The sequence below is a fragment of the Mustela lutreola genome, chromosome 1, assembly GCF_030435805.1.
Source record: "Mustela lutreola isolate mMusLut2 chromosome 1, mMusLut2.pri, whole genome shotgun sequence".
Classification (NCBI taxonomy): domain Eukaryota; kingdom Metazoa; phylum Chordata; class Mammalia; order Carnivora; family Mustelidae; genus Mustela; species Mustela lutreola.
In genome coordinates this window covers 129,010,331-129,037,168 of record NC_081290.1, presented here as the reverse complement: position 1 = coordinate 129,037,168, position 26,838 = coordinate 129,010,331, and the positions used below count along the sequence as shown (strand labels likewise).

The 26,838-nt window shown below is 37.4% G+C and overlaps 1 protein-coding gene across 3 annotated transcripts in view; it reads right to left on the bottom strand.

Annotated features, from left to right (window-relative positions):
• The window catches only part of RXFP1 (relaxin family peptide receptor 1), a 101,018-nt gene that overhangs the window by 60,876 nt on the left and 13,304 nt on the right, over positions 1 to 26,838 (bottom strand). For 2 of the 3 annotated variants that reach the window (XM_059174087.1, XM_059174097.1), the window contains exon 2: positions 8,291 to 8,428. In XM_059174087.1, coding sequence (XP_059030070.1) covers positions 8,291 to 8,428 — 138 coding nt within the window. Of the gene's footprint in view, positions 1 to 8,290; positions 8,429 to 26,838 lie in introns of those variants that run through there. The other variant, XM_059174102.1, reaches the window with a different exon arrangement.

Below are 26,838 nucleotides of genomic sequence, written 5' to 3'. Positions count from 1 at the left end.
CTTAAAATATTTTTAAAGTTTTAAAAATATATGTCATCACCATCACACTCATAAATAAATTACTGTATATCTAATTCTCATAGGTTAGGAAGCACCAAGCCAGTGACAGGAAAATATTTTAGGGTATTAACAAAGTTTTCCTTCCCTTGAATTTTTTGCATTCTCTGTCCTTTTTCCTACGGCAGGCAGCTAAAATTTTCCACTTTCATTACCTTGGGGAAAGGGCAAGCAGAAGTTTTCAGATAACGAAAGGAGTCAAATTCTAAGCATTCAATTTTCAAAGGCCTATATTTGAGGGTTGAGATTTGGAAAAACAAAAAAAGAAGGGTGGGATTTGCTGTTCCTCATCTGCATAGGATACCTGGGCCAGAGAGGGAGAGAATGGAAGGGTCTTCTTGCCCTTACTTTTCCCTAGGCAGCAGAAGCTGGGGGAAACCAGAAACTCTTTATCTTCCTTATGTCTGCAAAGACCTTATTTCCTAATAGGGTCACATTCTGAGGTTGTAGGTGGACATAAATTTTTAGTAGTTACTAGCCTACTATAACACTCAAAATGTATTAGAAGAGATTTCTATTTCCCCTGTGGATTATAGAAATACTAACATGGAAACAGAATAGCAAACGTCTTCACCATTTTTCCTGTAGACATCCTTGTCCTCTGCTAAAGTGAGGAATGGTCAAAGAAGGAGTCTACAGAGGGGCGACATCAGACCTCGGGTCTTTATGGTAGAGTAATTCAACGGGGCCCCGACAGGGGGATGAGGTGGGTGGACATAACTTCAGTGGGGAGTCCTCTTTGTATGACCATCTGCTTATAATACAAAAGAAGGAAGGCAAGCCACTTTCTAATCTGGAAATGCAGAGTGCTTTTTAAATAAGAATGTAGAGGTAGTGAACAAATGCTATAGTATCTGAGAATTTTATTCTACTTTAATATTTAATTTTTACTACTGAGTTAGCACTCCACTTAAAATGGACATAAATGATTTCTCAGTGAGGGTCCTCACCTTTTTGTAATCCAGTTCCTTCAGTGTTTACCCAGATGTATTCTCCCAAGTATCTGAGAGTTTTAGCTGAAAAAGTGAAAGGTCCCCCTTTTTTTGGTTTGTTATTCTTGCAACAAATACTGCTCTAATGATTCTTTAAGACTTTTATTTTTTATTTTTTTTTGTTCTCTAGCCTGTTTGATTGCATCTGTGACGGTTCTAAGAAGAAAAATGGTTTAGTGATACAACACAAAAGCATATGAAAATTGTATGAGAATTATATCAAATGGTATAACTCAGGGAAAAAATTATTCATTTCCATGTTGAAGTTTATCAATCAGGCTCAAAGTTATTATAAAAATGGTGCAATTGATTTTTATAAATATATGACAAATGTTTTGTTCCCTGTGTCCAGGAGCTCTAAAAAATAGTAAATATTTCCTTGAAAGATATATTAAACAAGAGACAGATGAAAAGGGGGGGGTTGCTGGCGCTTGGTTGGCTTGGTTATTAAGCAGCTGCCTTTGGCTCAGGTCATGATCCCGGGGTCCTGGGATCTGTTTCCACATAGGGCTCCCTGCTTGGTGGGGAGCCTGCTTTTCCCTCTCTAGCACCCCTGTGCTTGTGTTTTTTCCCTTGCTATCTCTCTCTGTTATAAATAAAAATAAAATATTAAAAAACTTTTGTATTGCCCAAATATTTTAGAAAGAAAGGGATTTTTGTGAATCCAATGGAAAATTTTAAATCTATTGCTTTTGTTCACACTGTGTCCATGAAAAATGTTCACTGAGTAGATGTGTTATACTTTTTATACTGAGACATTTAATTTTATTTTTGTATTTAGTAAGTTATTCCATTATCAAGAAATTATTTTTTAAAAGAAAACTGGGAATTCAATAGTCAAATCAGAGTGCTTCTTTAAAATGCCTGTGATAATACAAATGTTCTATTTTTTTTCCTAAATATATTTAGTTCATATTCCAGCTCAATATATGGGGAATCAGTTAAATTTATTTAGTGGTGCTTTCTTTTTTTTTTGGTAACTGCTAAATTTTATTACTACTATTTTGATTGGACTTACTTTTCCTCTTTAATAATTATCGTTGGTGTCAATGTTAAGTAGTTTAGAGGCATATTTTTGGATATATTTTAAAATATCTAATTAAGGAAAAGTCACCCCCTTCCATTACAAGAAGATTTTTTATTTGGCAATATACTGTTAAGTCGTAAATAATCCCCCTGAAAATAATTTTAGCTGTGGATTTTTCTTTTACTTATATGTTAAGATACTGTATTTTATGTGATCATAAATATACTTAATGCTGTTTATTCAAATATGCACGAGTTTTACATATTCTGAAAACCAACTTTCTGACTTGATTTAATTAGCATTAAACAGAATATAAGCATGAATATCTTAAAAACTAACAGCCAGGGGAATACAAATACTATAAAATGAGAAGAAAAATAAAAAACCCATGGCTGGTGAAAGGAATTCAGTAATAAGATGCAAAAGAAATAACTGCATTTCATCATTTTTATCACCAGAGTCCTAAAGGTGGTGGTAAAATTTTGTTACCTTTCGTGGGATGTTTCAGCCTACTCACTCATGGACAGCAACAATGTGTCAGCTGACCATTGTTGAGGTTTTGACCAGAGTTCAATTTTTTTTTAAAATATTTTATTTATTTATTTGACAGAGAGAGAGAGAGAGAGATCACAAGCAGGCAGAGCATCAGGTGGAGAGAGGGGGGAAACAGGTTCTCCCCTGAGCAGAGAGCCTGATGCGGTGCTCTATCCCAAAACCCTGAGATCATGACCTGGGCCGAAGGCAGAGGCTTAACCCATTGAGCCACCCAGGTGCCCCTTTTTTTGGTATTTCTAGATGACTGCAACAAAAAACAGTGTTAGAGTTTCTTATGGAAATGAACACATTTGGTAATAATGATTTTTGTTTGTTAGCAAGTGAGCACGCTGGCATAGTGTATGGAAACCTTGATTCTAGTTTATTTCTACTGATGCTACTATTTCACATGCATTCTTATTTTCTGCTCACTTGGGCGGAGGCCAGTAGTTCTCAAAATGTGGTTAGTGTGCATCGGAATGACTTGAAGAACTTGCAGAAACATTGTTGAGCCACTGGCAGAGTTTCTGATTCAATCAGGCTGCGCTGGGGTCTGAGAACTTACATTCCTAACAACTTCATGGCTAATGCTGAGGGGTTTGGTCCAGAACAACACTGGGAGATCTGCTGGTCTAGATGAATTTCCAGAGAGATATATTTCTGAAATAATATCGGGAATAGTTTAACATAGCATTTGTTACATAGATATGTTTCCATAAGAAGAGATTATGATTTCACCCGTATTTCCAAAACTGGACTTAAGGGTTTTCAAATGTTGCCAATGGTGAATAAAGGAGGTTTTAAAATAGCACATTCTTTTTGGGCTAATAAAAAAATTTTAATATTAATTTCTTTTCAAATGTCACTTGTATTTTTGGTAATTAGTATTTTTGATTAAACAAAATGCTGTTCATTTTCATATGCCAAGATTAAGGTCTTTATATACACCTATAGCTAGAACTTGACTTATTTCATCTGTGACCTGAATATTTTATTTTTATGAATGAATTCCCTGGTCATGTCAGAGGTCCTTAAGACAACAAATTAGCAAAACTTTCAGAACAGATTGTTTATACTATTTTGACTTAACTTGCTTCACACTTCCCTTCATACACACAGACCAGTATTTCCCTGTTTTGAAGTCTAATCAAATATAAACAATTCCTGGGATTGAATTAAAAAGATGTGAACTCCAGAGTAACTACTGAATATAGAGATCAATAATCTGAACTGCACACACACACATATATAAATAAAGTAAATGAATTGCATATATATATATATATATATATATATATATATATATATACTTTTGACAACAAATTTACATTATTCTGATTTCACAAATAAAGAAAATGGGATGGAGCCAAAAAAAGATATGCCCAGGTAACAACAGATAGAAAGAGGCACTTCTAGGATCTGAGCATGAAATTTCTGATGCCTGGTTGAGAATCTTCTAGCAATTATGTTTCTATTTATTTTTTTACTTTTTATTTATTTTTAAAAAGATTTTATTTATTTATTTGACAGACAGAAATCACAAGTAGGCAGAAAGGCAGGCAGTGAGAGATGGGAAAGCAGAGGAGCAGAGAGCCTGATGCGGGGCTCGATACCAGGACCCTGGGATCATGACCTGAGCCAAAGGCAGGGGCTCTAACCCACTGAGCCACCCAGGTGCCCTTCTATTTCTATTTAAAGAGAAATCAAAGAAGGTAAAGAATATTCGTTATTGTTGTTGAGATTATTTTTGTAAACTACTGACAATACAATAATTTTAGATGAGTGAATTTGGAGTGCTAATTGGGGGAAATTGAATCCAACTCAGGATTAGTTTTTGGGGAGAATCTGTTTTAGTCAATGGCAGGGATTAGGAATCTTTTTTGCTTTTTAAAAACTAAAACCTTTTGCAAAGCTGATGTTATGGACACTGTTTTCATTGAAAATCTATATGTGCACAAACATACAGCATTTTATAGTTTCCAGGGAATTCAAAGAACCCTCTGAAGATTTTCTTGAACGTCAGAGTCTACTGACCATAAAATCTAAGCCACTATCCTGGGATACAAAGCCCAAAGGTGCAGTACGGATAGCAGGTAACTATTGAGTACTATATAGAAATTAAAAGCAGAACATCTGGGTGGCTCAGTTGATTAAGCAGCTGCCTTCAGCTCAAGTTATGATCCTAGGGTCCTGGGATCAAGTCCCATATCAGACTCTCTGCTCAGTGGGGAGCCTGCTTCTCCCCTGCCTTCCCCTACTTGCTCTCTCTCTCTGCATCAAATAAATAAATAAAATCTTAAAAAAAGAATAAATCATCTGCTTGGGGTTTATATTTTGGAGGTAAAGATATTAAAATCTTTTTTTTTTTTTTTTTAAAGATTTTATGTATTTATTTGACAGAGAGAAATCACAAGTAGATGGAGAGGCAGGCAGAGAGAGAGAGGGAAGCAGGCTCCCTGCTGAGCAGAGAGCCCGATGCGGGACTCAATCCCAGGACCGTGAGATCATGACCTGAGCTGAAGGCAGCGGCTTAATCCACTGAGCCACCCAGGCGCCCCGAGATATTAACATCTTTTTAACAACCAGTTAATAAACTCAATGAAGTGAGCTAAATGATAATTAAAGCCTAATTTATGAATATTGTGATGACTTGGTTTGAGATAGAAAAGAATAGAGGAAAAGAGGAACATGAAATAGAAAGGGAAGTTGAGAGAGAGTGAAAAAAGGGATGGAGACAGTTCCAGGGGCAGAATAGAAGTGGGGAGACATGGCAATGATGAGATGGAAGGAGAGAGCATGGCCCTCACATCCTCAGAGAGTTGAAAAAACACTGGGAGGAAGAAAAATTCAAAGAAGTGGAAAAAGAAGAAATCATGATGCATAGATACGTCTCCAACCAGATTTTTGCTCTGATTTATATTGTTTTCGTAAGTGTTAAGCCCAATCTTGTCATCAGAATTCAAATTCTATGTATAAAGAAATAGGCCTTAATATTTTCCCTGTTATATTCTCTCTATTAAAAATTCACCAGGATAATTAATCAGGATAACTAACATAATTGAGATGCAAATATACAAATCTACACAGTTAACACCCCCCCCATGCAAATAAACTATAATTACATTTTCAGGAGATGTGGGAAATCTCATCCACCTCCTGACTATCCCATAATCAATAGGAGGTATGCACACCCCCCACCCACACATGCACACACACACATCCACTTATATAAACATAAAACTACAAAAGCAAATATCATTCCTTCAAATATGAGCTGCTGTTTTAATAAGTAAGTAGACAAACCATGGTTATTCCTAGAAATACTTAAATTGTTTAACTAACAGGACTTCCTAAAGTCATCAGGTGGGGCTTCTGAGTCGCTGAGAGTTAGTACCAGTGCTTGAGGTGTGGGGGTGGGGGGGAATGATAATAACACGTGTAGTAGAATTTGCAGAAGTTGCTGCCCTCCTTCTGCCCAAGACCTTGACAGCGTGACTTTGCAGCTCTTCTCAGCAGGGGGAGGCGTCCATTTCACCCCTTGAAACGCGGCTGACCTTGTGACTGGCTTTGGCATGGACGTGGGGGCGAGTGTGCCATTTTCGAAACTAGGTGTCGAGAGTGCTTGTATGCTTCCAGTTCACTGCTGGGTGCCATATCTCTATCGCGAGAACAAGCTTGGCTTAGCCTGCGGGAGAACTACTCTGGAGCTGAGTCACTTTGGTTATCTCAGCCGAGGTCCCAGGAATGACAACAAAGCTGATCCACAGATAACCGCAGATGCAATAGAAAATCCAACTGAGCTGAGAACTGCGGGGCTAATCGCCTCTGCGCGCAGCTTGGGTTGTTGACCCACAGAAGGGCCAGCTAAATGTCACTAAGTATGTAATAACAGCTCGCTGATACACAACTTAACATTTACTGAATGCTGATTATGTGTCAAGGACTGGGCTGAGCATCCCATAGACAAGATCTCACTGAATCTTTCCAAGACTGGGTGGACACAGATACTTTTGTCATTCTCATTTTACAGAGACGAAAACAGCCCTTTTCACACTCTTCGTATGGAGAAATGAAACCTAGATTTCCTGAACCTGATCTCCACACTCCAGTGTCATAGTGCCTAGATCTGAATTTGCTGTATGGTAAATCTTGAAAAACTTGAGTAACTAAGTATTATTACTCTGAGGATTGTTACTTTTGTTACTTGGTTTCTTTAAATTTGACACTAAAGCAAGAGCTCCCAAGCTTTATTTCACTGAGAAACTACTTTTGGTGGTGAATTTGCTGTCCCTCCAAGTTCTTTCCTGCTTCCTACCAACATTTCCATTGGTGGCAAGCTCTTAATCCACTCTCTCTATCTGAACTGCTCCAAGCTTGAGAGGAAAGTGTCTGGCAATGGGCAGAACATTTCTTTTTTATTTTTCTTAAAATTTTTCAGTATTCACGTATTTTAACAAGATAGGATATGTATTTTATATTATATATTAAAATATATACTATATATATTTTATATTAATATTCTTATATATAATATATATTTATATATATTTTATATTTATGTGTTTAAAAATATATTTTCAAAAAAGAAAACATATGTATAGTCACCGAAATCAAGGGCAATTTTAGCTTAAGCTCACCAGTTCAGAAAGTGTGTTTTAAGTTAACCTCCACTACCTAGAGACAATGTTCCAAAGTGAGAAGTTTAAGTCCTTCAAAGTGGTGCCTTAAAAAGTGTCTACTACTTGTGGGAGTGAAAACATCAAGTCCTCTTCAGTGTATTATTTATGCAGCACTTAAAATTATTATGCATGTCTTTATCCTCCGAAAACAGCACCTTATTTCTCCATGAGTGAGAAATCTCATTATTTTACATTATTAACCAAAGTTCATTTTCCTGGTGAATCAAATCCAGCCAACCGAAGTTCTTTTATTAATTTGTGTTTTTGAGGGTTCAGAAATTTGAACAAAATTCTTACCGAAAGCCAAGTTTTCCAGATATTCTAGCAGGCCAGAAGCCCTACTTTTTGGTCTTATGAGATTATAAATATGATTGTTGGTTAAATAATAAGCAAACTGGACTTATGGTTTGTTCTTTTCGAGGAGGTCTCGTTTGTCCTTCAGAACCGTGGTAAACAAAAGATAACAAAGGGCAATAGCTGTGAATACTTAATTAGCACCTGCTGTATGCCTGCTTTCTTCCAATCTCTCCTATATAATCTTCCCAGATTCTCTTGGTGTAGGATCAGTTTCCAAACCCTTTTCTAACACGAGGAAACAGAGGCAAACAGAGGCTAAAAAACATTCTCAAGACTGTATCGTATCATTGGTTCTTGTTGTACCCGGGTTCAAGCCCGGAAGTCTGGCTCCAGAGCCCGTATTCTCAGTTTCTACACGCTTCTGCCGGGAAGACGCTAACTGGACCAGTTTGCAGGTTAAAGACCCTAACCATTGTGCACACTCACCACTTTCCTGAAATTCTGGCTGTGAGACTACTACATGGAAAAGAATGGATATTTTAAGCTAATAAAAGAAAGGGAAGATTTCATTAAGTGACACCTATTTTGTAATTCGATTTAGTTTTCTCTTTCCCCTTCTCTTTCCTCCTTAGGAGATGTCTCAGCGACTTCACCTTCAGTGCTTCAGCCCAGGGTCCTGTGGTGACAATGGGCGCTTCACTCACCGCAGTTGTCCTCATCCGCCTGGTTGCCACAGTCGTCCACACCGTTGCAATGAAGCAGCTGAGGCAGGCACTTGGTGATATTCCCACAGGGGAAATAGCCGAGGGAGCACTTGACATCCTGCCCACTCCCGGGAACCACTGACGAGGAACGAGGAGAGAAGGTTAATACAAAAACATGTAAAAGAGCGGTTTCCTCCGGTATCCTAAAACTTGTCGTCTCATTCTGGCAGGTACAGCCCTCTATGGGGGAGCCCCACATTGCTGACTAGCCTGACCCCAACTATTTTCCAAGAACCTCCATGCTATTGGGACGTTCTTTCCCATGTCCGCAGAAGATGCCAGGATTCTCCTTTCTTTGCCTTTTCTCATTTCTCACGCTGTTTCCCAAGTGGAATGTCCACCCCCAGCCCCACCCTCCTCTTCTTCCTTCGCCCACCTCAATCCTTTTTCCATGAAATGTCTGCCATATTTTACAGGTTTATTCAATTCCCTTCTTCTTTTTCAAAAATCCCCCAGCCAGTCATTTAAAAAATTAGGAATTTATTAAGTTCTTACCCAGAATCAAGATTGGTTTGATACTAGAGGAAGAAGTCATAGAGAACATCAGGAAAGTACATGAGCCTGCTCACTCACGGATTAGATAATTCCTACGTGTGAGGCTCTGTGCAAGATTTTGCGCAAACCTCATTGAATGAAACGAGTTTCCTGCCCTTTCCGTATGGGCTTTTTTCACTTAGTAACATGCACTTAAGGGTCCTCTATTATGACTTTTTAATGTCTTCCTATGACTTCTATGACTTTAGTAATTTGCATTTAAGGTCCTCTATGTCTCTTTAGTACTGAATAATATTCCTTTGTCTGAATGTACCCACGGAAGGACGTCTTGATTGCTTCCAAATTTTGACAATTATGAATGAAGTTGCTATAAACATCCATATGTGGGTTTTCTGTGGATATAAGTTAACTATACCACTTTAAAACCTCTGATTTATATAAACTTTAAAGATTATTGGAGACTCCAAATATAATTCTGTTGCTTATTATTCTTATCAAGTTTGTACATGCTTGGAACTTTCTAGAATACTGTCAATTATGAGAAATAAGAACAGAATAGTTTGAACTGTCAATAACATTTACTTTTTTAAAAAAAAGTATTTGTAATCTGTCATCAAGACATGAAAAGAATAAAGGTGTGTATTTTCTTTGTAAGTGCAGCAGAACATTTTAATAATGACAAGTGACTTTTTTTATAGAGAAGAAATTTGACTGTACTTAGGTTTTGACTGTACTTAGTTGTTTCAGAGCATATAATTTGAAGGAGAAAATAGTTAAATCTATGTAATAATGAGCTATGTTGTAAATAGTTTTCTCACATGTGAAGTCATTTTAAAATTATCAATATTTTTTCAACATATTGATTTAAATGAAGTCAAAGGATTTGTAAACCACGGAATGTCACTGGTAGAACACCACACACTTCAGAGACTTCAAGTATATATAAAATAAGGTTAATCTGTGTTGATACTGACTTATGATATTCTATTAATTTCTTAAGAAAAAAATTTAAAATCCAAGGGTTTCAGGGACACCTGGTTGGATCATTTGGTAGAGCATGAGAATTTTGATCTAGGGTTCATGGGTTCGAGCCCCACATTGGATATATAGCTTGCTTAAAAAAATAAAAATCAAGGGTTTCAGAAAAATTCTTTGATGAATTGTCAGCCTTGAGCCACAGTTACTGTTTGAAGATGTTTTAACTAGACATACCTGCCTGTGATTTCATGCTGCTATTTTGGACCCTGAGATCATGACCTGAGCTGAAAGCAGGTGCTTAGCCAACAGAGCCACCCAGATGCCCCAAGTCCATTTATTTTAAAAAATAATTTCTATCTTAAATGATGACTGCCAACAACTATTTAAGATATTTGAAGACAAAACACAAATATAAGTCATAGCAGAGGATTGTTAAATACATGGGGCAATTTTAGAACTATATATTCACATGTGTATGTTGAACAATAGTCTGTATAGTTTGATCTTATTTATATAAAATAAAGGCTATATAATATTTGTGTTTATTAAATGCTGATGTATTCACAGCAAACTATCAACAGTGGTCATCTTTGGGAAATGGGACCAATAATTGCATGATAAACAGGAGATTTTACTTTGCAGTTTACATCTTCAAGAAAATTTGGATGTGTTTTTTTAAAATGAGAACTTTTTTAAATATATATTTTTAAAATATTTTATTTATTTATTTGACAGATAGAGATCACAAGTAGGCAGAGAGGCAGGCAGAGAGAGAGGGGGAAGCAGGCTCCCTGCGGAGCGGATAGCTTGATGCAGGGCTTGATTCCAGGACCCTAGGATCATGACCTGAGCAGAAGGCAGAGGCTTTAACCCACTGAGCCACCCAGGCGCCCCATAGAGTACTCCTTTAATAATAAAAATATTCTGAAGTTATTCACAGTCCATTCAAATGTGTGAAAATTTGGTTTCTTAGCCATAGATCAAACATCTCATTTGTAATAGTAGTTAGCTCTCTTTAGACCTTTTGAAACAAGGTAGCATGGGGTCAGTGGTTCTCAATCAAGAATGATTTGTTTACTGTACGCTAGGGATCAAATGGATCAAATTTTTATTTTTTATCATCATGACTTGGGGGAGGCTGCTGTTGGCATCTAATAAAGTCCAGGGATGCTGGTAAATATCTCACAATGCACAGGAAGTCTCCCCCAAACAAAGATTTATCTGTCCTAATGTCAGTAGTGCCCAGGTTGAGAAACCCAGGACTCAGCATTGTTGAAAAATCAATGGGAAAGCACTCCATGCTTGCAGACTACTAATACATGAGCTCACTTGCAGAACAGGCAATCGATTACTTGATTAATACTCAGTGGCTGTTCGTCTTCTAGTGGAGACTTTCCAGTTGATTTTAAGAGATTTTAGAAGTAGATGGACATTGCCAGAGGGACCAGTGCAGCTGTTTTATCTTTGGATTGATGTTGTTTTGACAATTGGGAAAGTGGCTGCACCTTATTATGTTCACTAATGCCTGGAAGGACTTTCATAGTAGTTAGAAGGAATAATTTCTTAACTACAAGGATTATTAAACAATGGATTGGGTTACTAAGACAGTCTCTGAAGGTTCCGAAAAACTGGATAGATGACTTAAGTATATTCTGCCAAAAGTAAAAAGAAAATCAGCCACAAAACATTTTCAGGCCTCTTGAACTAGTTCCATGAATCTATGAATAATGAAACAGATGTTTAAAAGAAGGTATTATTTAAAAGGACATTTTGGACCTCAAATTTGAGAGTTTGAAATATGTGCATTGTGTATACACAGAAAAAAATTCTTGAAAAAAATTTTAATCTATACCTCAATAAAGTTGAAAAAAATAGCCCTCCCCCCCCAAATAATTTGTCCTGACAAAATCCAGGTGCTCAACAGCTCTCAAAGATATTGCCTCTGCCCAGTTTCTCATTTTATTTTATTTTATTTTTAAAGATTTTTTTATTTTATTTATTTGAGAGAGAGAGAGAGTATGAGAGGGGAGAAGGTCAGCGGGAGAAGAAGACTCCCTGCAGATCTGGGAGCCGGATGCTGAACTCAATCTGGGGACTTCAGGATCATGACCTGAGCTGAAGGCAATCACCTAACCAACTAAGCCACCCAGGAGCCCCTGCCCAGTTTCTCATTTTAAAATTTTATTATGACTTTCTCATAACTTACACTGCTCCAGATCAATTAAATTTTGTTTCCCAAGAATTACACCTTTCTCTAGGTGGCAGGGATTAAGAAAACAATTTTGTGGGGCGCCTGGGTGGCTCAGTCAGTTTAGTGTCTGACTCTTGATTTCGGCTCAGGTCATGATCTCTTGGTCGTGAGATTGCACCCTGCGCCTAGGCTCTGTGCTGGGTGTGGACCCTGCTTGGGATTCTCTTTCTCCCTCTTCTTCTGCTCCTTCTTCCCACTCTCCCCCCGCCACCCTGCCATGAATGTGTGCTCTCTCTCTTAAAAAAAAAAAAAAAAAGATTACACTTGTCATGATGAGCACTGAGTAATATATAGAATTGTTGAATCATTATTTTGAACACCTGACAGTAATAAACATATAATGTTAATCATACTTGAATAAAAAATAAAATACCGTTTTCCCAACTAAAACAAACACACCATTCTTCCGACGACAACAACAAAGAATTATGATTTATCGCTGCCTATCCTGATTCCAGTCTGACTTAAGGCCTCACACAAAACTGACCCAAGGACAGACTGTTTGCAGTCCCCAAATGTGTCATGCACATTGCTGTTTCCTACCAAGAAAATGGCAGTAAATAGGCAGTGTGTTGGAGCGCCAGTAGCTCAGTCGTTAAGTGTCTGCCTTCAGCTCAGGTCATGATCCCAGAGTACTGGGATTGAGACTCACACTAGGCTCCCTGCCCAGTGAGAAACCTGCTTCTCCTTCTCCCACTCCCTTTGCTTGTGTTCCCTCTCTTGCTGTTTCTCTCTCTGTCAAATAAATAAATAAAATCTTTAAAAAAGTAGGCAGTGTGTTTTCCTTATTTACATGCCAATATCCTATATTTTCTTTAGGATTCACATATCACCTTCCTCTGAAAGCTTCTATTTGTTCTCCAGGCTGGATTATATATTTCTCTGTTTTCTCAGCATCTTGTTACTATCCCATTTCAACAGCCTCCTGTTGCACTATATTGTAATCCTTGTCCATGTATGTCTCTTCTGTTAGCATTCTGGGAGCGGGGAGACTTGTTTCAAATCATGGTCATATTTCTTGTGCTGAGCATGGTAGTATAAGATGGCAACCAATACTTTGAATGAATGAATGAATGAATAAATGAATGAGACCTGAATAATATGTGGTGAATTGAATTAACTGGAGATGGACAGAATTTTCATTAGCATTATCTACTCATTCTTACCAGTTTAATAGTTCATGCTCTATTTCACTCACACCCTCTCTGTATCATTAGCCTAGGAGAACCTAAGAACATACCGTTAAAAATAACTTCCCATAGGTATTAGAAGAATAAATGAAACAAGATGGGATTGGGAGGGAGACAAACCATAAGTGACTCTTAATTTCACAAAACAAACTGAGGGTTGCTGGGGGGAGGGGTGTTGGAAGAAGGGGGTCGGGTTATGGACATTGGGAAGGGTATGTGCTATGGTAAGTGCTGTGAAGTGTGTAAACCTGGCGATTCACAGATCTGTACCCCTGGGGATAAAAATATATTATATGTTTATAAAAAATAAAAAATAAAAAATTAAAAAAATAACTTTTCATAAAAACCAAGATAAAAGAACCTAGAAAAACTAAGCAAAATATATTATATTTTTATTAAGCTCATGTCTTTAATATCTTTCCAATAAATTTCATTTTATTTTCAAAAATTTTGGTTTACATAGCAACTTCTTACTAGTTATGTCTCCTGAGGCAAGAGAAACAAAAGCAAATGTGAACCATTGGAACTGAATAATATGTGGTGAATTGAATTAACTGGAGATGGACAGACTTCAGCATAGCAAAAGAAAAAATATCAACAAAATGTAATGGTGACCTATAGAATGGGAGAATGTTATGCAAATGACATATCTGATAAAGGTTTAATATCCAAAATATATAAAGAACTTCTCAAACTCAACACCCAAAAACCAAATAATCCAATTAAAAAACGGCAGAAGACATGAATAGACATTTTACCAAAGAGGACATTAAGATGGCCAGCAGACACATGAAAAGATGCCGAACATCACTAATTATTAGGGAAATACAACTCAAAACTACAATGAGATATCACCTCACACCTGTCAGAACAGCTAAAATTAGCAACACAGGAAATGATGGGTGTTGGTGAGCATGCAGAGAAAGGGGAAACTTCTTGCACTGCTGGTGGGAATGCAAACTGCTGCAGCCACTCTGGAAAACAGTATGAAGTTTCCTCAAAAAGTTAAAAACAGAAGTAACCTACGATCTAGCAATTGCACCAATAGGTATTTACCCAAAGGATACAAAAATATTGATTCAAAGAGGTACATGCACCCTGATGTTTATAGAAGCATTATCAACAATAGCCAAATTATGGAAAGAGCCCAAATGTCAATCGACTGATGAATGGATAAAGAAGAAGTGGTATATATACACAATGGACTATTACTCAGCCATATAAAAGAGTGAAATCTTGCCATTTACAACAATGTGGATGGAGCTAGGGAGTATTATTATGTTCAGCAAAATAAGTCAGAGAAAGAAAAATACCATATGATTTCACTCATGTAGAATTTAAGAAACAGAAAAAAATGTATGCAGGGGAAAAAAAAGAGAGGCAAACCAAGAAACAGACTCCTAACTGTAGAGAACAAACTAATGGTTGCCAAGGAAAGGTGGGGGGCCTTGGAAAAGGATGCGCCAAATGGGTGATGGAAACTCAGGAGGGCTTGTTATGATGAGCACCGGGCAATGTATGTAAGTGATGAATCTCTAAATTCTATACCTGAAACTAATATTTCACTATATGTTAACTAAGTAGAATTTAAATAAAAATTTGGAGAAAGAAAAGAGAGTCTTAGTTTATTTGTGGGGTCTTAGAGCTTGGTGGGATAAAGTTTGAAAAAAATAGTTGAGGTTTCTTCCTTTCCTGAAATTTTTTTGTTGCATGGGCTCTTCACTTATTTCAGTGATATTCATTGCTGAGAACTAAGAAATACATTCCTACTGGAATTAACTTATAAAGTTTTAGATGAAACATTATTATTGAAAGCCTGGATTTCCACTGCAAGAGGCAACTATTTTTTTTTTTTTTAACATTTATTTACTTATTTGCGAGAGAAAGAGATCATGGCAAGAGGGACAGAAGAAAAGGGAGAGAAATAATTTCAGGCAGACTCAGTGCTAAGTGCGGAGCTGGTCTTGGGGCTTGATCCCATGACCCTGAGATCGTGACCTAGCCAAAACCAAGACTGGGGTGCTCAACTGACTGAGCCACACAGGTACCCCTGAAAGAGCCAGAATTTTGAGGAGAGACACTTCTTTTTCTTTACTTTCCAAAGGCTGATTAGTGTGGAGAATTTAGAACATCAAATTTATACATAAACCACAGATTGAGAATGCATATGTGATGGTTAGTTTTATGTGTTAACTTGGCTAGGCTGTAGTACCCAGTTTTTCATTCCGTACTAATCTAGGCATTACTGTGAAGGCATTTTGTAAATGGAATTAACATCCACAATTACTATAAGTAAAGGAAATTATCCTTGATAATGTGGGTGGGTCTCATCCAATCAGTTGAAGACGTTAAGAGCAGAAATTGAGTTTCTCTGAGGAAGAAGAAATTCCACCTGTGGACCACAGTGTCAGTTCCTTCCCAAGAGTTTCTAGCCTGGTGAATTTTAGACTTGACCAGACAAAGCCCACAACTGAGTAAGCCAATCCAATAAATCACTCTATATCTATCAATCTATACTTGTATATGCATATACACATACATATATATGAGCATATATGTAAATAATATGAACATAAAAATCACCTTATGTATGTATGTGTGTATGTATATGTGTACACACACACACACACACACACACACACATATATATATAGAAAGAGAGAGAAATATATAAAAATAAAAAAGTATATATCCTATTGCTTCTTTTTCTCTGGTAGAACCTTGACAGATTTAGCATATGCTGAGGTAATTTTCTTGCCTCCCAAAGATATAAGGATTCATCAGAAGACAGGAGGGAATGGATTGGATGGAACCTCCATTCCCTTGGGCTGGGACCAAATAATCTGGAGGGAAGATCAAAAAATAGTAGGAAATTATGCCCTGGGTGAGTAAAGAGATCACAAGCTTCTATGATTTTTTTTTTTCACCCCCCACCACATGGGTTAGCCTCAGTAAAATAAAACGGAGATGTGTTTCAGGATAGAGACGGAGGCCTCCTTTTCACACTATCTTATTTTATGAAGTCCTGGACTGGACTGGAAGGGCATCCTGAAATTTACAGCACTCCCCAGAGCAGGCAGAAGTTGCCAGGAATGAGCCAGTTGACTGGGAGAGGTTTCATGAGGGAAAGGAGAAAGACGCAGACCGACCCAGGTGAAGCAGACTGCAGGACAGCGTTGGGGAGCAGATGCCTCCCCAAGAGATACGACGAGATGGAGAACCAGGAACAAAGCATGCGTGGTGTGGTCTCCTGTGTGAAGGATCAAGCAGTGGACCGAAGCCCCTCCCACCGGAGGCTACAGAACACTTATGAAGGAAATTGAAGAAGACGCAAAAAGATAGAACAAGGGCCTAAAAAGGACAAGATTTCCTTCCTCTTCTTTTGTTTTTTTAAATGGTTTTTAAGAATGAAAATTTTTTGAGGTTCCAGCATAAGTGATTTTCAGCTGGGTGAGATGTCATTATAAACATTTCTTAGGGCTTAGTACTCTGCCATAATAAGTATTCAGAAAGAATTTATTGAATGGATGCACATATTTCCCAACACTAAGAGCAGCCAAGGTTTCTGAGTTCTCTAGTTATGCATTTCTAGCATATTTCTCAAATCATGACAAAACTGTTGTCTTGACTATCCAACCAGCACATTTTATTCCTACCCACTGGTAGGACAGCAGTCAGTTTTATTGATTACTCTAGTGAAGCAGCCAAGAAATAGAGACCCTAAATCAAGGGCAGTTGTATTTCTTAATAGCTCTTTCATTCAGCACCGTATTTCCATTCCTACTGTCTCAACAGATTCCAGTCTGTATTATATCATGTCCAGGTAATAAATTTTTAGTGGTTTCCTTTTGATTACACTTTTAGCCTTATAGTCAAAGAGGTCACAACTCGTCATAATTTAGTTTTTTAAACCTAAGAATCCATTACTTTAATCTTTCTCTCCGATCTGCAGTTCTTTCTTTCATGCTTCTGAGCACTTACACTGTGTGAGGCACAAGGCTAAGCATTTCGTATGTCTTGCTTCATTTTATCCTCATGACAATCCCATGAAGTAATTACTAATATTACCATGACCTTGCAGTTTAGAAGGTAAGGCATAGAGGAGTAAGTTGTGTGGGATCGAAGGAGGGGTTAGTGGCAGAACGGATGCAGACTCAGGTCTGACTCCCTTCAGAGCATGTATTCTTAACACGGTGCCTCAACGCATCCCCCGTATTGACCTGCTTGTGAGCCCCTGGAAAAGTCATTTATATTTCAGCCTTCCTTTTTGTGGCTTATGACAGCATCCCTATATATCTTCTTTTTCTAAACCTTACCCTTCATGATCAAGGTCAATTATCCCTTCTGACTGACTTCCTCTTTGACTTCTATTTTGAGCGATCTGTTTCTTTTTGAAATCTTTCCAGTACAAGGAAGAGAGACTACTTCATCAGGGTGTTTTATGTTTTTGTTATCGTGGATATTTCCCCACAAGGCCAAATTTGAACATAATGCATCTAAGTAGACATTTTCCTATTGTTTCTTGGCAGGTGTGTTGGAGATGGCAGTTTTATAAATTCAAACTCATGGTTCATATGGCACAATGATTACCAATGAAGACAATGACTTCTTACCCTGGTTTCTCCTTTCTTCATATTTAGAGAGTAAATAAAAAATTAAAAAGAAAAAGGGAAACACAATTCTTATGATCTTTCCTCTTAGAGAAGTTTCCAGAAATAAACAACTGAATTGATGAATCCTTGTGGAGAACTTTATATTTAAGTGGCCAAGATATAGGCAAGAAGAACCAAACAGAACCAAGTGGACAAATATGCACCATCTCATGTCAGTTCTGATGTTCAGTGGAGTTATGTTTTATTCTTGGGTATGTCTCCAAATTGATGGGCAAATGTGGACAAATCACTTCCTCTTGCTGGATTTCAGGTTTCCCCACATGTTGAGAGAGAAGACAGTACCAGCTGTTGGAATATTATTTGATTCTGAGTGGAAAATAAAATGCTAACAAAAATGTTTGAAAATTCATTTTTCAAGGGGAAGTACTAGGAAGAGAAGATAAATGACAAAAAATTAAGAAGAAATATAGAATGAAATTGAGAAGTAAAGAATGGATCCAGTTAAACACTGATTGGGAGGAGATAGAGGAATTTCTAGTTGTCTACTCATTATCTATCTCCCCCTTCCCTTTCATATTGGAATCCTCCCTCCCCATTTTTTTTTTTCCCCAGTGGTGACAATATATTCAGTACTGGAAAATTAGATGGCAGGACTCAACAATAATGGTACTCCTATTTCCTGCATTCCCTGCTGCCTTGGCCGTTAGGCAGGCTATGTGACCAAATTCCTACCAATGAGATCTGAGAAGTAGAAGTCTTCTTGGCAGAATTTCTGGAAAATCTATTGCCTTCTTGATTAAAGGGGAGAGATGGAGTTTCATGTCATCTTTGAGCATGGACTTAATGTCTCATGCTACGGTAGCCATCTTGGCATGCCTTAGAAAATAACCGTTTAACATAATAACCAATGCACAAAAGATGGTGGAGTGAAAGAAAGAGCTTGGGATTCTAATGGTATGGCCAAACAGCTGATCCAGTGTCAGCAGGCACTTACTTCTGATAGTGTTCATGTGAGAAAAATAAACCCTTATTTATTTAAGCCATTGTTGCTTGATCTTTCCCTTTGGGGCAACTCAAATGCACTTCTGATGCAGAGGGGATTGATGAAAATAGTGATGTAGACTCCCTACCCTGGAGGGGAGCATGAGAACTATGAGTGCATCTCTAGGTAAGGGAACCTAGGAAAATGAAAATCATTGCCAACAGATGAAGGCAAAGTGTAGGCTTAGGTTAAGGCTCCAGAAGTAACTTTGAGCCGGGGTGGCTCAGTCAGTTAAGCATCTGCCTTTGGCTCAGATCATGATCTCAGGGGTCCTGGGATCAATATCCTGGGTTCCTGGGATACAGCCTTGCCTTGGGCTCCCTGTTCAGCAGGGATCCTGCTTCTCCCTATACCCTGCTCATGTTTTTTCTCTATCTCTGTCACATAAATAAAATCTTAAAATAAAAAAAAAAAAGAAATGACTTTGAAAGTCAGTCAGGATAGGTAAGTGTGATGTTTTTGTTTGAAAATTGGCGGAGAACAATGAAAAGAACAAGTGAGATATGGAAACGGAGTTCTGCAAGCCCTATTTTAAAGACAAAATGATGCAATATGAGGAGACATTTTAACAGGAAATGAGCCCCTAAGCATAGCACATAGCTTTCCTCTGGTATATTTCTGTGACAGCTTCTTTAACAGTCTTGTGTTTGAAAAAAAAAAAAAGAAAGGTATTATTTTAGATATTTATAAAAGCACACCCTTGAGTCAGACAAGTCCAAACTAAGGAATGTTCTACAGAACAACGTTCTTCAAAACTCACGTCATTGTCTTCAGATTAAAGACAGAGCTGTGGCTGTTGAATGCAAGGTGTGATGCTGGATTGGAGCCTGGATTAGGAAAAAAATAATTTTTTTCTATAAAGGTCATAAGATTATTGTTGAAATATGAATATGGGCTTTATGTTAGATAGTCTGATTTTATCAGTGTTAGATTTTTCTGAATGTCATCATTGCTTGGGGGATAAGAGAACATAATTCTTAGGAGATACAGCCTAAGTTATTTAGTAGAAGAGAAGGATCATGATGTCTGCAAATTACTCTCAAATCATTTAGCAAGAAAAACATGTGTAAATTTGTATGTTTGATAAGAGATAGAAAGCAAGTGTGAGACAATGTTAATAATGGGTGAATCCAGGTGAAAGGTATAGGGGTGTTCATTTACTGCTTTTGTCATCTTTATATAGGTTTAAAATTTTTCCAAAATTTGAAATAGTTTGGTAAATATCTTAGTCTTTTTTTTTTTTTTTTTTTTTAGATTTTATTTATTTGACAGACAGAGATCACAAGTAGGCAGAGAGGCAGACAGAGAGAGGGAGAGGAGGAAGCAGGCTCCCTGCTGAGCAAAGAGCCCGATGTGGGGCTCGATCCCAGGACCCTGAGATCATGACCTGAGCTGAAGGCAGAGGCTTTAACCCACTGAGCCACCCAGGTGCCCCAATATCTTAGTCTTTTAAAATTACTATAGCTTAAAAGCTTTGTCAAGTTCCCAGACTTAAAAATGTTTGTTATTTGAAGAATATCTAACCTTCCTTCTGGCTGGTATTTGAGCACATACACACACAATTATATGAAATTACCTGGACACCATATGTGTGTGTGTGTGTGTGTGAGAGAGAGAGAGAGAGAGAGAGAAAGAGAGAAAAAGAGAAAAAGAGAGGGAGAGAGAGAGCGCTATGTATGTATGCTTTAGGTTTTCTGAGAATTATGGCTGTGAGACATAAACAACTTTAAATGCCAGACATATTGTTTATAAGATTTGTCATTCTGTATCATCTGTGTGTTTATGACTCCGAGTCTAGTTTCTCTCCCATCTTTAACCCAAAGGACAATTTCAAAGGCATATGTCTATACGATGGGAGTTGGACAGGGTTTATTTGGGTATGACATAGATGTCTCAAGGTACACAGTGGGGCTATTACCTCCGAGGGAGAAATATAAAAGGCAAGACTCTGAATATCATTGCAGGGCTATTCCAGGCACCACTGACTGTTGACTGACTGCATGTCTGCAGGCTGGGTCGAGTAACCACTGCTTCCTTTTTAGAATTCCCATGGTGGCTATTTTGTTAATAATATCCGTCATGGACTTAATTTTAATGCTTTTCCATATAGCTACTTACTATTTAGCAAAATCAAAGAGGCTTATTTAAATCTGACTATTTTCCTGCTTGTGCCTTTCCTTAGAATTGTCTCAACCTCAGACAACGGCAGTCCTGAAGGCTTGCTCCCCTCACGGGCACTGTGTGTTCTCAGCCCAGGCTAAGTGTGGCTGCTGCTGGGTTGGGGGGAGTTATTCTTGGAAGTTCCTAGTTGCGCCATTGTGAATTTGGTGCAGGTTTTGTAACTTTTCAGTTTCCTCTTCTATAACACAGGTATACGTAATGTCTCCCTCCCAGGTTTTTTGGCATGATTAAATGAAGCTAATGGAGGTGAAATTGTTCTTCACTGCTTTTCACAGAAGTCACGTGTACTATGTGCAAATTTCCCTTCTTTCTAAGTCCATTGTTTTTAGTTTCCAGATTGTTTCTATTGTAACAAGCAACTGTGCTTAGAATATATTTAATAGAATCTCTTCCATCCAATCAATCATGGATCCATGAAAGTGTAAGCATTATAGGCTTACAATATTGGTCGAGATGCTAAGAGTCACATGTACCCCACTTTGATGCTAAGACCTCCTGATAACAAGTAGATATTGTTTATATCTTTCTTTTCTTATTGATGTCTATCAGGAATTAGTTAATACTCTCCTTAATCTTTTGTAGGGCACCCCACCCTCAAACCTTTCACAATTGGTTTCTAATGAGGTGGCTCTCTGTGGGTATCTGTTTGTGTTGTTGACTGCCTGATTGCCTATTTCTGTCCAGGCTGCCATCTCAAATTAAGATGAAGCCTCTACTGGGAGATGGTTACTAATTCAGGTCACCAGGTTAGATAGTGAGAAAGGATTTGTCTTCTCTTCCTTGGTCATACTCTAGTATGGCTGTTGCCAGCTGGGCTCCCTCTGAGTGGCTGCCTGCTGACGTGCCCATCTGTACCAGCTCATTAGACTGATAAATGGGTTGGATGCTCATCTGTGGCAGGTAAGGGAAAGCATCATGCCTCCAGAATTGAATGACTAAACAGAGAATCTATACTTCACATGGCAATTTTCCTACATATCCTTCTTTCCTTGAAAAGAAAATTCCCTCAGCTATCTTTGACTCTTTTAATTCCTTTTGCCTCCTCTCATATTTTAGGGATAAAGGATTCTCTTTCTCTGTGTCCCTCACCTCCCTTTATGATCCTTTAGCAAGGACTGGTGACTTTCTCTTCACTGCTATCCTGAATATGCCAGTGTATCCTGATCTCAGCTTCTTTCTTCCCCTTATAGGGTCTGCCATGGTCTTTCCTTAGCTGAAGTTCTCTCTCACCTAGACTTCCTGCTTCTCTTTAACCTGTTCTCTGTATATTACCCAGAGGGATCTTTCAAAAAGAAATCAGATCACAAAAATACCCTCTTTCAAAACTGATAATGTCACCCCATTATTCTTAGGATAAAAATCCAAACTCTTTACCCTCCTCTTTTGACCTTACATGAGTGAGCCACTCTTATTTACTGATTTAGTTTCTTTACACTTTTCCTGCTTCAATTAATTTTAGCCATATTAACTGTCCTCTCGATGGGCTGTTTGTTCCTACTTTAGAGTGTTTGAGTTAGCTGTTCTATCCACCTGGATGCCTGGATTGTTCTTCCCCGGGTCTTTCCTGACTATTGCTCGTAGCTCAGGTTTCAGCATAAATATCCGTGCCTTGCAGGAACTGGGATCACTCTAACTCAAGTCTCTTTACCTTCTTTGCTAGTGACTACCTAATTACACTGTTTTTTTCCCCCTTCCTCTTCTTCACAACACTTATACTATCAGGGACATTTTATTTATTAGTTTATCTAAAAAAAAAAAAAGATTTATTTATTTATTTCTGCACATGCACAGAGCAAAGGAGATAGAGAGAGAGAGTGGGAGGGCATGAGCAAGGGGGCGGAGCAGAGGGAGAAGCAGACTCCCCACTGAGCAGGGAGCCCAATGTGGGGACCTGTTCCCAGGACCCTGGGATCATGACCTGAGCCAAAAGCAGATGCTTAGCCCACTGAGCCACCAAAGGCCCTCTTTTCACTATTTGAATATCATCCCTAGAATGTAAATTCCCATAGGCAAGGCATCCTTTTTGTTTTGTACGCCATTGATTTCTGATGCTTGTATTGGTTATTGTAGGAACTAAAAAAAATTAGTCAAAGGAAAGGGAGAATGAATAATTGTCCATGTATTTGAAACATTTAGAATAGTATTTTAAAATTGTGGTACTATAAAGATGTCTGTGGCTCTTTTTCCAGACTCTGGCTTTAGCTAGTTAGGACCCTATTTCTGTAAATGTCCCAAACACATCCTGGGCCTGATCCTCGTATAGCCACCAAATCTTTGTTTCTTCAAAGGACATGACCTCTTTTACCAGACTCATAGCAACTATAGGGACCACAATTTCTATCTATAGAAAGACTAGACTGATGTGTGTGTGTGTGTGTGTGTGTGTGTGTGTGTATGGGCAAGGGGAAGAAAGGATGAAAGGAACAGAAAATTAAGGGAAGAAAGAGCTGCAAGGAGAAATGTTTGAAATTTGACTAGCTCTTTGGTATAGCTAGTGGTGAAATAATACTGTATTTATCACAGCTGTAATCTGTCATCAAATGGTGGTAAAAATCCTAAAGAGAGGTTGGATTTTAAATTTTGAATCTAGAATATAAATCTGTATTAATCAAGTGAACAGAAATCCAAAAGCTAAGTGTTCCTAGATTGACAAATTGGCATGGAACTTACTCTTAGGAAAACCGTAAAGAAAACTTTGTGCGTTCTCGATGTGTGGCATTCCTTCAGCTCAACACTGTAAACCCTATGTAGTACGCACATATTCCAACTCCAGAATGTATGCGGTTTTCTGACTATGTCATTTTCAAGAGTTAATGTAGTTTCCAAACATGCATTTAATTTATACCAGAGAGTAATTTATCCAGTGAAAAGGTTTGTCCAACTGAAAGTGAATCTTTTGTTTTTTCATAAATATATAGAAATTATTTTTTAGTTTTCTGTGACTACTGATTATAACATCTCTAGTCACAGAAGCTGTTAGCAATGGTTTTTATATAATGTTTACAATATCTGCAAAAGAAGCTGTGTATCCCTTTTATCACCACTATCTAACCAACTAAGCTAACTGGCTAATTCACTCTATCTCCTTTAGCTTGATGCTTGCAGGAATAATAAAATATACTCTTATTTTGAAAAGGTCCTGGGCAAGCTATTTTTCTAAATAGCATGACCATGGATATACAGTTTTTAGGGAGACTAGAAATGTGCTGAGGGTTGAAGGCATCTCTGATGCCTAATCAGTAACGTGCCCTAAACTTTCAGCACCATTTCACCCTATTCTTACTGTGACCTTCATCAAGGAAACTCTAAGAAATAAAATAATGAATTGTACCCTTGTGCTTCAAACTTATCATGTGTAGTGTTACTCATTAAAACACAAATATATTAAAACAAAGAATAAAATTATATCTTACAGATATGCCTTGGCGCTGTGAATGCTATATTTTACATTATTTAAATCGATACTGTTTTCCTGCTACTGTGAGGTTACTGTGTATTGTGAGTTCTGAGTAAAATCCCTTAAGTTTGTTTACTGACACTTTCTTAGTAACAGCTTTGTGTGACAAAGTTACTTATTCATTAAGGAGTAGAGATTGTACTTCTAGATAGTACTTTCCATTGGGTTCAAATAAACACATTGTCCATTATTGCATGTATGTTTCTTACAATGTTTTCTATTGTGTTTTGTCTTTTGCCTTATTTTTAATTTGGATCCAAAAACTTTATGCTCTTAAAGAAAACAGTGAGAAAATAACACAAGAAAAATAGGAAACATGTAAATACAGGCATAGAGTGGATCAAAAGACTTTTTTGGGAGATAGAAGTAGGGATAATTATTGGATATTTGTGAAGTACAATGTCAAAAAAAGCCAGTCATATTATAATCAGCGTAGTAGACAAAAACTTTGTCTTGTATTCCACACATATTTTGTGTATTTTATAGGTACAAGTCAGGGAGAAAATATATTAAAAATATATTAAGGTTCTATGAAAACAATGTAAACACCAGCAGCAGACTTGACTTGGTCATAGCCTCTGCCTCCCTAGTGACTCGAGTGCTGTGGACACTTCTTTTAGGGATTGTTTTCAGTGTTTCACATTCTAGATCATTTTTGGTAAGTTGCCAGAGTAACTTCCAAAACAATCCATCTCACTATAGCATTTTGTGCATAACTTCTGCTACAATCTCTTATGTACTATAGTCCAGAGTCCATTCTTGAGAGCGGCTTACAAAGACTTTATAATCTGGTTCTAATGATCGTTTGTAACTTTATCTGCAAGCGTTTGCTTCTGCACTATTCTTAAACTATCCCAACTTCTCATCATTTCCTGTACATAGCATACCCTTTCCTGCCTCTGTGGCTTTGCCCACACTCTATCTGTGCCTGCCAGTGACTTCTCCTTTTCCCTAGGAGACAGTCAGTGGTGGATCCGAACTGAGTTCAACTTGCTTGATCAGTTTGCTCTTCTATAATTGGGAATAAAAATGTTTGTTTTATAAAATGAGAGACAATATGGAATAATTATGTCTCATGATTTGGGTGTTTATATGAGGAGTGGAAAGAACTAAAACTTGGGTGTCAGATATATCTGAGTTCAAATTCTAAATTAAGCACTTAGGAGCCAGTGATCTTAGCAAATTCCTCAATCTGCGTCAGTCCCATGTTTGGGCACACATGTCCCTCATGTGGAGAGATGAGCACACATTTACCCTCCAGGATTCATGTGTGGATTTAATTAGACAATACCTGCAAGTATTTATCTTCAACCAGAACTTCAATAATGTAACTGATTCTAGTTACTTTAGTAATATAAATAATTCATGTTAATAATCAGAAGATGGTAACTTTGGTCTGGCACATTTTATGTATCTAAGTACATAGAATATAGCACATTATAATATATATTAAACGTTTGCAGCAACTTCCCCAGAATAAGTTTAAAAGTAGTGTAGGTTCCTGGGGACCAACTGGAGAAGAGCATTTGTGATAGTGCAGCTTCTGGTGTTGAGAGAGCCATGCAAACTACTCTTGGTTCCTTCCTACTGTTGAGCACAAACTCTATTGTTCCACACATTCTATTAGAAGAAAGTTATTAGGTAAGCACAATGATTTTGGATTTTTCACAATTTAAATAATTTTTTTATATTTTGGTGTTTTCATCTATAATATTATGATCAGTGTTGGTTAGAACAACAGGAAAAGAAAACATATAGTAAAATGTAGGGCAAAGAGATTAAAAATAAAAATTATGTAAAAGATAGGTGTAAGTATAATAAGAGGAACTGGCTTGGACAACAGAATGAAAAGGTGGGAAGAAATGGTACTAGCGAGAATATAGGATGTAGTCATAATATTTGGGTTAGAATCCAGGTAGAATAGGTACATTTTCATGTGACTTTAAAAAAAAAAAAGCCAAACACCAAATGAAGATATTCCTTTGATAAAGTAACACTATTTGCCATTATTTAAATTGTGAATAATCTGATTTTCCTTTAGAATTTGCCAAAAGTGAGAATAAACATGTATATTCACTTTACCCACTTGCCATTATTGGGAAATCTAGGTACATATTTGACATTAAATATTTTGCAAATTCTCAAAGATTTCCTATTTTACTAAAATATGGCATCGTAATCAGTTTTTCAAATTACTATGGTTTTATATATATAATTCCTGCTTATCAAATGCTGCATGCTTTTATCACATATCCAAATATTCTTCTTTCTTAGTTATTCA